General features: G+C 52.4%; 2 protein-coding genes across 2 annotated transcripts; both read right to left on the bottom strand.

Annotated features, from left to right (window-relative positions):
- Nucleotides 1–5,922: 5,922 nt before the first annotated feature.
- J4E85_006413 (uncharacterized protein) lies at nt 5,923–7,285 on the bottom strand (the record flags this gene model as incomplete). The annotated part of the gene is made up of 2 exons (XM_051470652.1): nt 5,923–6,644; nt 6,697–7,285. The coding sequence occupies 2 exons, from the start codon at nt 7,283–7,285 to the stop codon at nt 5,923–5,925; spliced, it is 1,311 nt and encodes a 436-aa protein (XP_051326140.1).
- A 7,569-nt stretch (nt 7,286–14,854) lies between these two features.
- On the bottom strand, nt 14,855–15,419 carry J4E85_006412 (uncharacterized protein; the record flags this gene model as incomplete). The annotated part of the gene is made up of 2 exons (XM_051470651.1): nt 14,855–14,865; nt 14,909–15,419. 2 exons carry the CDS (start codon nt 15,417–15,419, stop codon nt 14,855–14,857), a joined length of 522 nt encoding a protein of 173 aa, XP_051326139.1.
- Between the last annotated feature and the right edge of the window lie 745 nt (nt 15,420–16,164).

Here is a 16,164-nt window from a genome sequence, read left to right as displayed (position 1 = left end):
CCAACCCATTCGCTAGAATTACGTGCAGCTACCACCTCACGGTAACGAGTGACAGCTTCAATATGTTCACTGAAATCGATGTTCCTCATGGTGATTTGAATAGGCCTCGATGGGTCGACAGTTGGTTCGATCGTTATGAGGCGTATCTCCTTGTCTTTGAAATTCAGTGGAGTATGCGTAAAGCGCACATGCTTCGGTGGCAGCTCCATAGCTGCGGTAAGGCTGTGTGCGGATGTTCGCTAGGCTGTTGAGACGACATGAGCTTTCGTAAAAGGGCGTCTTGTAGAGTTGTGGACGGAAGCTAGGGTGCGACCCGACTTGCAATGTCTGCGACTCCCGTGCTGTAGCAAAGATTAAGCACCTGTGGTGTTTTGACAGCATCAAGGCGGAGTAAGCGCAGGAGGCTGAGCGCTTTTGGGTAGCCTGAGGCGCGAAAGTGGCTGGCCTGAACACGCTCCAGGCTACGGGCTATGCGAGCCTGCGGACCATCATAACTGGCGGGTTGATCTAACGCAGTCATGGGTAAACTGCGTTTGTGGGTAAAATGATCATTAGAGCGAATGGAATACTTGTGTTTCCTATATGACACCGATGTACCCGTGCGCAAACCATCTACTGTCATGGAGAAAGATGACGCTTGCGAAAAGAATCTCAGTGTTTACCGCGTACAGAAACTAGGCCGAATGGGGCTTAGGGGCTAACGATTGGGAAAGAACGAGCGTGTTCGCACACATCCAGCTCAGAAGAACAGCACTATCAAGGTCAGAAAACGCACGTATATAGCAAAGCATAGTTTCGTCTATTCAATGCAAATCGCATCGAGTTCCAACTGTCATTGCCATTTACCAGAACTTGGTGCAGATCTTCATATGCAGACTGTGAGCTCACCATCCTCACAAACATTCGAGGTCTGCTGGAAAAAACCCTTCTCTTTCCACATCTTTCTTATCGTCTCATTGCATACATACGCGAAACCCCTTCATTCATATACTATACCTACCGTGCGCTGTATGCGATTAATAACCCAAGTGAACCATCTCCACTATCCCCCACACACACCGGTAACACAACACCAACCCTCACCTCTCAAGCTCCCTAACACAACATAAATTCTCCGACGCAAGCACTGCGAGCAACCCCCATCGCATCCTTCGCGTCGTGCAACCAGAGACTCGACAGCAAAAGCCTGGGTTGAGCCGGGTACGTACACCGTGAGCTGCATGGGCGCTGTATGCCTGGTGCTTGTGGGGCGAAGAGAACGCATGGATGTAAGATGCAAAGTGCAAGGTGCTGATTCAGGAAGGGAACTGAGCTTCGAAGAGCTTCGAAGAGCTTGGGCTTTGGGCTTTGCGTTGATGATGTGCTTTTGTAAGGGATGGCCGTGCTGAGAGGCGTGGGTGTGGGCACGATGACGGAATGTTGAAGTAGGCCTTGTCGACGTGTTCAGACTCACGATGCGATGACGAGGCTGAGCTCGTTCTCCCGGGTCCTGGCCCGTACAGCAAGATGATAAGGGTCATACTTCGCCAACAAACCTTCAATCTATTGCTGCCCAAGACGCGATCTCTGCCCAAACCTTTCTTCTTCCTCTCCTTCCTCCGCTACAAACGCAGGAAGCCGACCGTAGAATATACTCGGATACATACCTGCGAGCTTCCACAGCCATGAGTCCGCCTCACTAGCCCACCGCAGATCCAAGTTTCCTCGCTGCATCCTCGTTTTCCTTCGTACGAGCTCGCGGGTTCGGTAGCTAGCTCCCTATGCCATGCCATGCGGCCATCCCAGCGTCGGGCATCGCCTACGTGCGTTCTATATGCGTTCTGCCTAGGAGGCGAAGTCGACGATAATAGTGTCCCGAAGTCTGGATATCGCGCTACCTGGTTCATGCATGTTCGCAGCAAGGTTTGAAGAGTCAAAGACATCGTAGCGTATGACGCGTGAAGAGAACCGTGGAAGGAAAAGAAGACAAGTCGTCGTCTAAAGCGCTGGGCACCTACCACCCAGTGGGCTATCCCGGACGCTCTTGTCGTATGCCCAATGACCTGTGCTCATGGGCTGATCATGCAGCTTCGCGTGGGATGCCGGCGATATGGCACACTAAAGGCAAACCTTGCTAATTGGGGGTGTGCAAAAGGAAACCATGGTCGATCGTGAACGTTCGCCTTTGTTAGTACAACGCCAAAATGGGAAAAGCATAGACAGAGGCTCAGCTGTCACGCCGTTGGAACTGGTACAGCGCACGGAGAGGCTGAGCAGCGAAACGCTCTGGGCGACTGTCGGAGACCGCTTAGTTGCATATGCGCCCTTCGGAACGCCTACCCGCTGTCAGTCTTACGCCTGTCCTTCTTGTGTACACGGCCGGGTGTGAGTGTGCTGTTGTAGCTTGCCGTGAGGAATGTGTGACTGTGAACAGCTTTTCTCGGGCCGGTCGTACGTGTACGGGAAGCCGCTTGTGTCTTGGGCGGAAACGCGGGAGTAGAGGCATGTCCAATTGTTCGTATGGCGGATGCAGCAAACTCAAACGCAGTGATACGCTCGTAGATGGGGATGTCTGCAGGTGGCTAGATGAGGACCATCGCTGTGTTACTTGCGTTGTCCAAGGGGGCTCGTTACAGTAAGGGGCGTTCCGAAGCATTGGACTGGGCGAACACATGTCGAGAAGCGGCGCAATGCTGTACCACTTGTGGGGATATCGTGCTAGCATTGAGCAACGATCTGATCATGTTGTGGAAGGTTTCTCGCAAGTGGCTGATGAGGCAGACTTGGGTGGCTATCGTGCAACCATGCAGCGCCATTGCATGTTCTTTGTGCGACTGACAAAGTTTGGCATCGCCCTAGGAGGAGAAGGAAATATGCGGAGATGCTCGCCGGTACGGAGACACTGGGTATCAGTGACTTGAAGATACATTTCCGGTGTCCACGAACGAACGCGCACTGGCGATGGAAGATTTTGGGTTCATGAGTTGGAGCGACGCCTTTGCTGGTCTGGCCCGATGAACACCCAAAGTACTGTCGATGTGCAGCGCCACGGACAACCGCATCGGCATGGAGGCATGCTTTTGAGATGTCTGCCTGGAAGAAGGGTCGATCACGTCGAGATGGACGTGCTCAGCTAAAGGAACGAAGAGATTCCAGGCATCAGGTTCCAACAGCACAGCACAGACTGGTACCCGCGAGGTGGATGTCAATCGACAGACCCGACAGTTTGTTGTGAGACGGAACGGTGACACCGACAAACAACAAGCCACGAAGCTTACTGCGCGCAAGGTCCGCTCCTTACTTTGAGGCCTCAGATCGGCAATCCCTACGCAGAAGTAAGTATCCGGTGTGCAGTTTACCGAACCCGTTCGTCTATCTGTCACGCCGCACCTGGCATGTCACATGCTCACAAAGCGAAAGCGAGATCGCGCCTAAGCAAAAGCCAATTCGAGGTACTTTCGGGGCGCACGAAAAAGCATGCTTCTGGGGTGCGTACGGGTGTCGGAAGAAAGAAAGAATTAGATGCAAGTACGGTATACGGTAGCAAGGAATGCCTCAGGCAAGTATTGGCGAACAGCCACGATATCCAAGAGCCGAGGGACGATGTCATCCCGTACTGAAGCGAGATTCAACGTCTGCCAGGCTGGGTTTCGTCGATATAGCCCCCATATGAGCTGATAGCAGATCTTTGATGCCGTTGAGTGACCAGGGCACTTCTCCCTATCGCCTGAGACGGTACTCAAGACCGTTTTTTGCTGCTCAATGTCGACTAGCTCTGAACCAAGTCATGGTGGCTATGGAAGCATGCAATTCACCCGACGAATGGGGAATGACACTTTCATCGCATCAATAAGTCTGGACCAGGTTTTTCGGTAAGACGTTGAGTGCCCAGGTCCTTCATCGCCACACTTGCGCATGCTGGATCAATAACGAACGGGAAGCTTGTCGCATGCACAAATCTGACAAGAGGGCCGCGGGGTGGGATGCGTATGATGCAGAAGGATGGGGTTGAGGGATTTCTTCCTGGAGTGTGGCTAGCGGCAGAAGGAAAAGACGCCCGCGGGCTGGGTGATGATTGTTGCCACACACCAGCCGCTGGCCTTGGCAGGATGTCATCCTTACACCAGACATGCTCCGTCAGCCATTCTGCACGTCACTCGACGCCATTACCCGCGCGGTGCTTATGCGAAATGAGTGCGTATTTGCTGATTGCTGGAATGGCTTCGGTAGCGACGACATTTTCCTTTTTCGATCGCCTCGTCACGCTCGTCAGATGACGAAGGATTGGCGGCCGCAAAAACAAAATCTCTGCAACGGTGCCCTTCCATGCTTGCTTGGGTGTCGCGATTGGTTCCGACAAGAGATTCCGGTGACGCCTCACTGCAAGTGTAAGCGGATGTACACTGTACGCGACGTGCTAATGTGTCTTGGGAGCATCGGTAGCCGATACGACACAAGGGCAACGGAAGCTGGAGGACGTTTGGTGGTTGACTGGAGAGAATCAGCCCTCCTTGGAGGCCAGCTGACCGGCCACGAAGCGAGACAGGGACCTCGAAATGGCGTTCGTATGGCCGAGACATGTTTACTGCTGCCTGCGTGTCATTTCGTGGTATGCCTCTTGTGGCAGTAGGATCCGATCCAGGAGGACAGATGCCGTGCAGGTCCAACAGCATGTCAATAACAACACTACACCATCTCAGCCACGAGTAGCTTAGCATAGCCTTCGCCTCGCCTACCTCCATCTAGAGTACATCGCGTGGCCTGAGGAATCCGTTTAGGCGGCCGCCTGTCTCCCAACAAAGATCTGCGCTAAGGGAATGACAGAAAGCGCAGAGATGAGTCTCGATCCTGCATTCAGGTCATCAACCGGCCACGACCTGCATCCGGTATCCGCTCTTCTACATCCATAATTCCCCTTGGAAGTGCGCCTAGCAATCTTACACATTGGCTTAGCCTTTTAGCAGTTAGGTTGTGGAGGCAGGGCGCAATCCCGGCGTGATAGTCCCCGTCGAGTCAAGACAAGCTACTGCACACTTGCACGCTCAGCACGCAGATGGCCATGCACACATCGGTCTTGGTGGAACCTGTGATTTGCTGGTGGCGGTGGGCTTACAGCGACCATCGCGATGGAGACTTTGCGGGTGCATATGGATGATGCCCAGGCCGTGGGGCCTAGGTGGAGTGGCTAAGCAGGTGGTTGGTTGCGAGATGGATTGCTCGCGCAAGTGTATGCATGTTTTGGGCTGGGTGCAGAACTGCGGCAGGGTGGCTGCAGATTGATGCGTTGTGTGAGTGGGTCAACAACGTTGGTGTGGTCGATGCGCACATTCGGTGGGAGCATCGTGGACAGAGGCATGGACTAAGGGCAGTGTCAATAGAGCGTATTCAGTCAAGTGATGAGGTGCGAAGATGTGGCTTGTTTAGTCTGCTGTACGACTCTCGTCGCAGCGACCGTATGATATGTTTTTGCATTTGTTTGAGTTTGCTCATGGCAAAAATTTGTGTCCTTCTTTTTGGGACCTGCTACCGTACATTGTTGAGCTAGTGCTCTGGTATCTCTTGATGATGGGAAATTCGAACGAACGTGATGGCAATGAATCTCTACCGATCCAATGCCCAACAAGAACAACTCCGGGAAAATGCCTATTGACCCCACTCCTACTATACGTGGCAGAAAACCGTTGAGATAGCCACGCCAGAATCAAACGCCGTGCCATCAAGGCGCCGAGTTAAACGTAGTAACCAGATAGTTCTAAAGTCCAAGACCGGAGTATCGTCCGGACTGGTCTAGTTTTGAAACGCCAAAGAAAACAAACCGCACCAACACCGAACGAGAAATCAATCGCTGTTCGTGTCATCGTGACTTTTTCGAAAATTGTATAAACACATCGTGAAGAAGCATATCGTAATAGAAAGGGTCCAAAGGTCCAGAAAAAGGGTGGCTTAGTAGACATGGACCGGAGCCATCATGGATGGCTGGAAGGACACATGCTTGACCAGGTTGGCCGCCTGGATGAATGGCTGGAACCACGTATTGGCAGGTGGCTGGGAAACGTATTGTTGTTGAGGCTGCGGTACTCGGGAAGAAAACTTGGGGACCTGAGAAGAGGAAACGTGTTGGTACGAAGATGTTGAGGATGCGGATGAGGCTGATGAACAAGCGGAGAAGACCGAGTCGTTGTCCGAGTTTGAGCTTCCAGATGAGGTGGAGTGCTGGAAGGGTGATGGTGCGTAGGCTGAGCCAGGAAGAGCAGCAAACTGGGGGACTGCGGGAGCCTGGTAGTAGGCGTTGTAGGCAGCATCCCGGCTGTAGTCTACGGGGCTGAAGGGAGGAGAAGACAGAGGCGTCGACACAGCTGACTTGGTTTGGGTGAAGGCTGAGCATCGGAGGATCATCTCACGAATCTCAGGAATTGTCGCCCTGTTGGCGGGGTTGAACTCGAACATGCGCCTGAGGATGGCGTCGAGCTCTGTGGAAACGGGAAGAATGGTCCTCAGGAACTTGGGGTCCTTCATGAACGCACGGAAGGTGCTGTCCTCGAAGGATGCTCGCTTCCATGGGTTGCGTCCACAAGTGAGGTTGACAAGCATGACTCCCAGACTCCAGACATCGTTGGGCGCTGAGGCGTAGCATGAGTAGGCCTTGGGTGCTGATGTCTGACATTCTGCAAAAAGTTAGCACGTGACTTTAGATGAGTAAGATCATTTCGAACGTACCTGGAGACATGTAGAAAGTCGAGCCGCATCCAAAGTCGGAGGTGACAGCGTCGGTAGTGGCAAGTCCAAAGTCGGCCAGTTTGCAGGTCATTCCTTGGTCAGTGACGAGAACGTTTTCTGGCTTCAAGTCCCGGTGGTAGATTCCAATAGAGTGGCAGTATTCCACGGCATCCAAAACCTGGAGGAAAGCGCGCTTGGCCATGGCATCGTTACCAACGTACTTGCCCTGCTCGGTGATGTTGGAGAACAGGTCACCTTCTGGGCAGTATTCAATGACAACGTATGTGCAGTCAGGGGCGTCCATGATCTTGACTAGAGACACAACGTTGGGATGAGCGCTGGCCTGGTGGTGGAGCTGGATTTCTCTTTGTTGGAACTTCCTCTGGCGAGGCTCGAGACCAACCTTGTTGAGTGCCTTTACGGCATATGGGACGTTGGTCTGGATGTCCACGGCTGTGTACACCACGCCGTAAGCTCCTACACCAAGAATGCCGGTCAATTGAAGTCGTCCAGCAAGAAGTTGACCTAGGCGGTCTTCCGGCGCGCAGAATCCATTTTGGGTTGGGGAAGCAGGGGGCGTCGGGTACATATTGTGAGTGGGAAGGGTAAGAAGTCCTCGTAGGTCCAATGAAGGCCTCAAGGACGATGTTAGATGATCCGGAAGATGGAGGTTGACCTGGTCCGTGTGGAAACAGCAAACAGTCCCGGATGGAAGAGTCAGAAAGAGAAGGTATTAGAGAGTAACCGGATCCGGCAAGTCAGGTGACTTGGAGGTTGCGACGGGAGAGTGAGTGCAAGCAGTCGGGTGAGGAGTGCTTGTCAAAGACTGAAGAGGCTGTTGTAGTTGACGAAGGAATGTGTTGGGAGGAGGGTAGAGCAGTGTGAGGAGGTAGTGGTGGTTGTTGTGGTGGTGGTAGAGGGTGAGGCGGGATATGATGTATGTGTATGAGGACGGCTGGGCAGCAGTGATAAAGAGAGGCTTCCTGGGAGGGCCCAGGTGGCTATTGGCTGGCCTGGAGGCCCCGGTTTTTCGTAAATATAGGGAAGGAGCGGCGCTATGACGAAGAAGGATGGGGCTACAGAGCGAGTGCAGGCCATCAGCGATGTGTGCCATGGCCTCCGGCACGCACATTCAGACGCTAACGTGTGGTTCCACTCGCGCAACCCACCCTGGCTCCATGGCTCGTCTCAACGCGCGCAGGGAGGCGAGAGTGAAAGCGGCCGGGGGCTGCAGTGGTGTGAGCCGTCTTTACCCAGTTGGACGCTAGGCCGTGTCCAACAAAGACAGTCATGCAGCTACCGAGCGGCCGGGGCGTGTCCTTGATTCACCTGAATCATGCCGCCTGCGACTCCGCTGCTCACCGGGCGGCTGTGACTTGGGGCGAATCAGACGCCTGTCAGCGCAGCGAGGGTGACACACAGGCCTGCTCTCGCCGCGACAAGTGCAGCAGCCTCGAGGCACCAGAGGGAGCCATGCAGCGCGCGATGTGCACCATGGTGCAAGCGGACCCGCGCGCTGTGTGTGTGGCGCGAAGCCTGCCCGGCCACTCGTGTCCATTCACTGCTGCCCTCGCTGCTCGCTCCACACGCGCTCGTCAGCTCGCAGAGAGGACACTTGTCCAGGGCGCAATACGGGCGCCCTGTCTGATTCGCTGCCTCCCCCAGCCTCTGCTCTCGCGCGGCCCCCTGATCGCAGCATCTTGTCACCGGCCGATTAGACGGCCCACCAAGGCTCCAAAACGCCCGCGCCTCGCCCCAAGCAGATGCAGCTATGCAGTTCCTTGCCTAGTGCTGCTTAGCCTCCTCTGCAAAGCCTGTCCAGGCTTACGACGTCTCGAAAAGCCGCGAGCGCACGGGCGGCGTTCGATAGTCTTCGACTCTTCGCTGGCTCCGAGGCCCATGACGAATGCAGCCCGCCCAAACGACGATCTCGCAACCCTGCGGCACTGCTCTGCATCTCTGACTGTCATGCCGCCAGTCGACCTTTCGTCCCGTCTGCCTGAACCCGGTGCTGTGTCTAGAGGACGGCACAGTGCCTGTCAGCAACCCGCGGTCACGTTTCGGGTTTCGTGTTGGTGGACCTGTTTTTCTTTTCCGGCGCTTCTGATCATCGTTCTTTGTCCTTCAATCTGAAGCCCGTGGCCGTGGCCGTTGCTGCGATGCGCAAGGGCGAGCTGCTTCCAGCTTTGGGGACCGCCAAAGAGCGTTGGCGATGACACATGGCACTTGATGCCCGATCGGGCCCAGTCGATCCCACGACCGCCAACCTTGTTGCGCCGGACTTCGCCCTGTTTGCGTAGCCACCTGCCATTGGCCTGCCCAATATATTGCTTCTTGACGATGACTAACCGAACCGTTCGCCATGAGCAGCGAGCTGGCCTCCCTGTCGCTCGGCTCCGTGGGCAATTTTGTCTGGACGAGCTGGGCCCGCCAGTGGCACGCTATCGTCCACCAGAATTTTCGAGACTGCTCCGCCTGGCCAATTAATGCGGAGATTATTTTGTGATTTTGTGCCAATCATCATTCGCGCCCTGCTAGACCTACGTGTTGTTGCAATCCAGTCATGGCCTTGTGACCTGGCAGTCACCGCCTAACGATGTCTCGCTGTTCCACCCGCACCGGCCATTCGCTCAGCTGTTGCTGTCGTGGCTTATTGCGCAATATGTTGGGGCGAACTTTTGTTCATCTATGGTTTGCCGGTCGTAGCAGCTCCCAACGAGTAGAAACGGTAGAACGTCTTCCAAGGCTTCCAGATCGAGGAAGCAGAGCATTCTACCGGTTCGTATCTCATCCCGTATCCATGCCCGTTGAAGGGATAACCGACTCGACTTGTCCGCATATGAGTCGTAGGAGCTGGGATGTGTGCCAGATTGCGATGCTGACCCCAGCGCAAGCGAGATAGCCGTGCAAGCACCTGCAGCTTCCAATTCTTTTTCTGCTCTCCGGCGTCATCCGTGCAGGAGCACAGAGTCAAGCCAAGTCCGCTTCCCGTAGGCTAAACTTACGAGCGGGAGTCTGTGAGTGTAAGGGACCGAAGATCATGTCCTGAGCGAAATTGTTCCTTTGCGGGTCAATATCATGGCTGAAAACTTTGTTAGTATTCGAGATGAAGGAGCCGTTCCCAAGAGCATGGCCGCGGGTGAGAGCTGAGCCGTTCGATGCGCATGGTAATTTGTCAAGACGCTAGCAATCTCTTTCATAGAGCGCATATTTTGTGTTTTGGTGAGTTGTGAGCGCGCTGCATAGTAACATGCAGTTTGCAATAGTGCAACCCGCAACAGCCTCCATCCGTCAACATGCCGTCGTTTCCAAGCATCGTGTTGTCTGCTTTGATCCGTCCGACCCGCCGTAGGCTGCTCTATGCGCGTTTTCGATCCTGCTGATTCAGAATCGTGCATGCTTTCCTTGCCGGACAGGCGTTCTCCACAAAGCTCGAGCGTTTCAGTGGAGGTGGTCGAGAGTCGCAGCCTCCAGTGCTTTCACCGCCAAATGCTGACCAGCGCGAATTTCAGGATAAGCCCGTTATCGATAGTCATCGATAAGACACCCGCCAAAACTAAAATGCCCCGCCATCTCAACCTCCTGCGCCTTTAACCCCTAGTGTCTAGTATTATTTTAGAGGTATTAGGTATTAGAATATACTAATTAATTTATTTAGTCTTTATAGTATAATCTACTAAATTCTCTATATATTTTATACTTTTATTTATTTTTTACTAGTTAGCTTTTTTTTTAAGCTTATAATTTAAGTACTTAGTAATTCTAAAAGTTATAAACTTTATTTTTTAAGCTTATAAGTAACTATAACTAAGTATTAAGTATAAAAGATATAGCTTTAGTTCTAAGTATAATAATAGTTTTTTTATAAAAAGCTTTAAGTATAGTAATTTTCTTAAGTATAAAAAATTTAATATTACTTAAGTATATTAACTATAATTTACTTAAAATATAGGTAACTTTAAGCTTAATACTAATTATAATAATTAGTTCTTTATATTAGATATATACTTATATATTTACTAAGCTAATAATTTTAGTATATATATATTAAAAGTATTACCTAAAGTATAAGCTAAAGTCTAATTCTTATATAGTAATATTTTTATACTTATTAGTACTAAAGTTATTAGAGTTAGTAAAAGTAGTAAAAAATACTATAGTAAATATAATAATAATAGTAAAAATTTTATAGTAATAGAAAAAAGTTAAGTATAGCGCGCGTAAAATTTCTACTTCTAGAAATAGGTAACTATAGTATTATAAGATTTATACTTATAGTTTAGCTACCTTTACTCTCCTATAGAATATACACTAAACATTACTACTTAAAACTCTAACAGACACCTAGTGCGCCTTCAAACTCTAACGGCGGCAGTGTGATCAAGGGAACATCCAATCGACATGTGGTGCCCACCACAAGTGTCTCGATGGCTTACAGATCCTGCGACGTGGCGTCTGCGGCTGGGGGCAACATCAGGCGACGCCAGTGACGATACTACCAGATCAACCACCCACTATTGCAGGCCCAGTCAGATCCAGACTTTGTGGCCACCTGAAAACTTTCGTGTGGCCAACGAATGACAGCACATCAGCCTTGTTTTCCTCGTGCCTACTCAGATCTTGTTTGGTCCCGCCGAAATTGCTAGGCTGTGGCAATTAAGAATGCTGGCAAAGACATGCTTTGCGGCTGTGTACATTTCGATTGGCCGAGCAAAACGCATGGCAAAATATAGTATACACCGCTCTGAGTCGGTCCGAAGCTTTCCTCGTCGATCTCCAGGCCGGCGCAGGCAGCAAACGTTTCGTGGTTACTAAGGCAGGACCAGACTCCGCAAGTCTTGCAGCGCCATGTCGTTATATCATTATGCATTGCGGGAACTTCACCCTGGCGGCGTTCTGTTCTGACATAACAAGTTTGGCTACGAAGTGGATATCTGTCTATCCTACGTTGTTCTGTAAGGTTTACGGAGGCCGTCTCTGTTAGCTGATGATCTTCTCGGGTTAGCTTGCGCGGCTTCATTCCAAGGTCGCTGATGCCTGCCCAGACGTCATCATCGGCGGTCGGTGATGCAAGACCCTGTTCATCACTTTATTCTGATACAGCACGCTGAGGTCAGATCTCTCATCGTGCTTCCGAAGAAACCGCTTTCCCAGGGTCCGATCAGCGAGTACATGCATACGCAGGTAGCAACGACGTAGGAGCCCACTTCAACGAAGATTTCGGGGTCAGGCTCGTCATTCTGGAAACGTTCTTCACATATCGACCAACATCATCACAGCTCATCAAAACATTGTTCCCGGGTGGTGCCTCAGCAACCGGAGTATATTCCACATGTCTCGCGTCTTTAGATCACCCGCCCATACACCCCCTTCACATGTCAGTCCCAACAGTATATGCAGAAATAACGACGTACTGGAAACTTCGTCAAGCGGCTTCATCCAAAGCTTTGCTTTCAAGCCACCCGCGCGCTCCACCATGGTTCATTGAAAGGAAACTGGAGTCTCCGTCTGGGGCCCGGCTCGTTGGCGAAGCGTGAACTCTAACGCGTCGCTTACACGACCCTATACTGGTCGCACGCGTGCGTTGCGAGTAATCGAGATGGATGATGAAACACTCAGCTCTAGCAGCCCTCTAGTCGGCGGTAACTATCCACCGAACCAAACTCTACACTCTGGCAACCCAGAGGAGATTGGATCGGCAGGGACGTCGGACCTTCTGCGGTTCTGTTGTGTTGTTCCATGGCTTTTCTGGACGAGTACAGCCGCTCGCGTTGAGCTTAGTCGTGGTTATGGGGTGATTCGATCTGAGCCTCTGAGGGTCCCGCAGATCACAGCGGCCGCGAGTAATCTGCGAAGTTTCTTCTGCAGTAAGGTCCGACTACAGGGCAGAACTCCGGCGTCGAGACGCCGTACAGCGTATGCATGGTGAAGTGGTCAAAGGCGTTGAGTATGTTCGACGCAAAGCCCGAGAATCCGCGCGCAGTCGGGTTTTGCACTTGGCGTACGCAGCACTTTGTCTGAGTGAGACATCTCCGGTCACGTGTATGTGAACATCGCCATCACGAACGTGATGCAGGCGCATGAGAACAATGCGGTCTCTCAGTGACATTGTTTCTGAATGCGATAAGTCATGTGAGCTACTCACACCATTTGCCACATCACGAAGCAACGACAGCCTCGTCAGCACAAATCTTACAACCTTCAATGTTTCGCCTTCCGTATCTCAGTAATCACCTGATGGGCATCTTCACACAGTACCACGGGCGTCTACTCTTGGCTCTTAGCCCTACCAGCTCCATCAAGCCCAATACCCGCGCCTGCCCGCCATTACTCACATGTTTCGCCATCCACTATGCATTGACAGCCTCATACCCAGCTCACACACAAGGACAACCCTCGCGCTTCAGGAAGCTGGGCGACTATACCATGTCATGTATACATAGCCACGGGATCCTCGTCTGCCGCCTCGCACAGATGGGTCTGCCAAATGCCGTGTCTCCACCGCCTCACCAACTCACTCGCCTGCTTCCTCGTCGCTGCTCCACCTACCCGTGGGCCAACAGCGCAAAACATAAGATGAAACAAGCCTCACCTTTTTACAAAATGTTCTCGCAGTGTCGGCAGTGCAGAAACAAGCTGCTACATCTTACAGCCGCAACGCATCTCCGTCTGCAAGCTATCAGCTGACGACATGGAGTCGGTCCTTGCATCGCGAGACCTGATAGACTGCCTTGCCTTTCGCTGCGTTGCGTGTCCAGCGGAGAAACAAACGAAGACGCACCGCGTTGTTGCTGACGAAGTAGATTGCGCCGCCAACACTCGCGTCGCATGCGCGTTACGCCCAGCAGGTGATCAACACATTGACTCATCACCACTAACTTGCATCTTTCCAATCCACCATCAATCCAGCCTTGAACCTTTATTTTTGTTCGCAGTTCCGTTCGTTCGACAGATCCAGGGAGCAAGCGGCACGGGTAGCAAACTACTGCAGGTCATCGATGCGGTTGCGTGGCGCTCGCGGGCGGGGGTTAGGCCTAAGAAAAGGTCCCAGTCGCTCTCGCCTCATCCTTTGGGTGCGACACCAGCGCTTGCGTAATGCGCTTTCGGATGACTTGGGCCACTCGATTGCGAAGACGCCATGAATAGAGGCGCGCGTATGTGGGTTGGGGTAAGTAAAGTACACCTAGGTGGGTGAGCGGGTTTCGTGGTCTGGCCGCCGCCGCCTTGCTGATGCGGATGTGTGGAGGTGGTTTGGGCATGTGGGTGGTCTGGAAGTAGGCGCTGGTGGCAGATGCGTGGGTGCGGCGAGGTGCCTGGCGACCAGTTTAGCAACCACTATCTTTCTTGTGGTTCTGAGACGGTGGTCTTAGGGGATGTTGATGGTGGGTTGACTCAACCTTGACGGAGGGGTGGTTCAAGTCGGAGTGATGTCCGTAAACGCTCGTGGCAGATGTGTGTTTACGGCGTGGCTTTTACTATTTACCGCTGCTGGATGCATGTGTTAGGTGTTGATCACATTGAACAAGCCGAAGGATTCAACCCTAGGATCTCAGAACGCCCGATCGTAAGGGGAGCCAGGCATCTACAAGGCAAACTGACGCCTTGACGCTGGTGACAGCCTCGCGGGCGCTGATGTTTCATCGCTGGAAGGTCATGATGCAGATCCACGGTATTACTACCTGATTGCGTTAATATCTTGTAAAGACAGAGTCCTCTCCTTGATGAGCCCGGGAAGCAAGGGAAACGCAAGTAGATTTGGGTGATCCACATGCCATAACAGTAAGTCGTTGTCAATCACGACAAAAGCAAATCGAACACCCATCTACATAACATTGTGAATGCTATTAGCCAAAGAGCATACATGAAGTCAATACTTTGCTAACCTCTATTCGAATACAAATGTACACTGCAGAGTGATTATTTTATTTTCCCATCTATACCATGCACACACGAAAGAGCTGGCAACATCGAAGCTACAACATGATACCATTCACGCTACTTGATATCCAGGAAAGCCCTTCGCACAAGCACACCTAAAAGACATCGCCAGAACGATCGTGCATGCTGAAACTAAACGAGTACGTGGGCAGCTCATACATCAAAGAGTGCGTCCAAGATCCCGAGCACAACATTGTTCACCACCCCCATCACGAACGTTCTAACGACCCACTAAAGCCGGTTAGAAACCCCTCCTCGAACCCGTTGTCCAGACCCCCTATAGTCACATCGGTTTGGGATGCTTCGTCGTTGGCCGCGTCCGTGTCCTCCGCTGTCTCCTCGGTTCGGGATGCTTCGTCATTGGCCGCGTCCATGCCCTCTGTAGTCTCATCGGATTGGGTTGATTCATCTCTGGCCGCGTCCACTCCCTCCGCAGTCTCCTGGGACGGGTTTTCTTCAGCACCGTCGTCAATGGAGTCCTCTTCATCTGCGCTCTCCCCAGACCTAAGACGGTCTTGGTGCTCTTCCCTGACATTCCTCAAACCCTCCCCTTCGAACACCCTGCTGCTGGTCCGCCTCAGAAGACCCCTCAGTTTGAGCGTGAGTTTTGGCCGTTGCGTCTCTTCTTCCACGAGGTCATCAATATCCTCTGTCTGGACCGCCGTGGCACTGCTGCGACTGCTGTTACCCTCACTTTTGTCTTCTTCTTGGGGGTCGGGCTTAACTGGAAGGCCGAGGTATGTGTTGACATCGCTCAGTATGCTGCCCCGGTAACGACTTTGCATGTCTCCGGTATTTTCCATATGGGTTTTGAAGTCAGGGTACGTCTCACATAGCTCTCCCCACGTGGTGCTATCTCCCGGAACGTCGTTTCTGTTGAAACCGCCGCCACGGGGTGAATCCTGTGCGCCGATATAGTGGACATCTCGCTGAGACCAATGAGAGGCTAGGGCGTCGAAAAAGAGTCTTTGGAGTAGTTCCATCCCGGCGGAAGCCTGACTGTGGCGGTCTTGTCTTGGAGGAGGCGGGGAGCCAACAGACGGTCTTCTTGCAACAGGACCGATGATCGCGATACGACGAAGGCTCTCGGCGGTGGTGTTAGCGCAGATGTACGCAATGTCACTCGCTCGAAGTAAAGATTGTTTCGCGTCGGATCTTGTCGACCGGGCGAGTGGCTCGACAAGCCCGTGCAATTCCCGCATGGCGGCTTCCCAGTATACATCCGCTTCGAGCTTAACCCCGAGTAGGCAGGCATCAGTATGTGCACGTAGGCTACGATAACCGGTAACAACTGTGTTCGGACTGTATACGCTCGACTCCATGTATGGAACGAAATCGGCAAAGGCTTTGGGTGTGATGGTTGGGAGATGGACTTCGGAAATCTTCCTGTCTGCGGCGATTATCCCGTCGAACATGCTTGAGTGTCGTATTAGACGTGCTTTGGGTATATGCCAGGTTTGTTGATTTGAATCTGGTCCGACGATGATCTTCATTGTGCCTGGAACTTCGGGAGCACTTTGGACGGATGGA

Source organism: Alternaria conjuncta, assembly GCF_024043145.1.
Source record: "Alternaria conjuncta strain BMP 0040 chromosome Unknown scaffold_8, whole genome shotgun sequence".
In the NCBI taxonomy this organism is placed as follows: domain Eukaryota; kingdom Fungi; phylum Ascomycota; class Dothideomycetes; order Pleosporales; family Pleosporaceae; genus Alternaria; species Alternaria conjuncta.
This window is presented reverse-complemented; position numbering and strand designations above follow the sequence as displayed.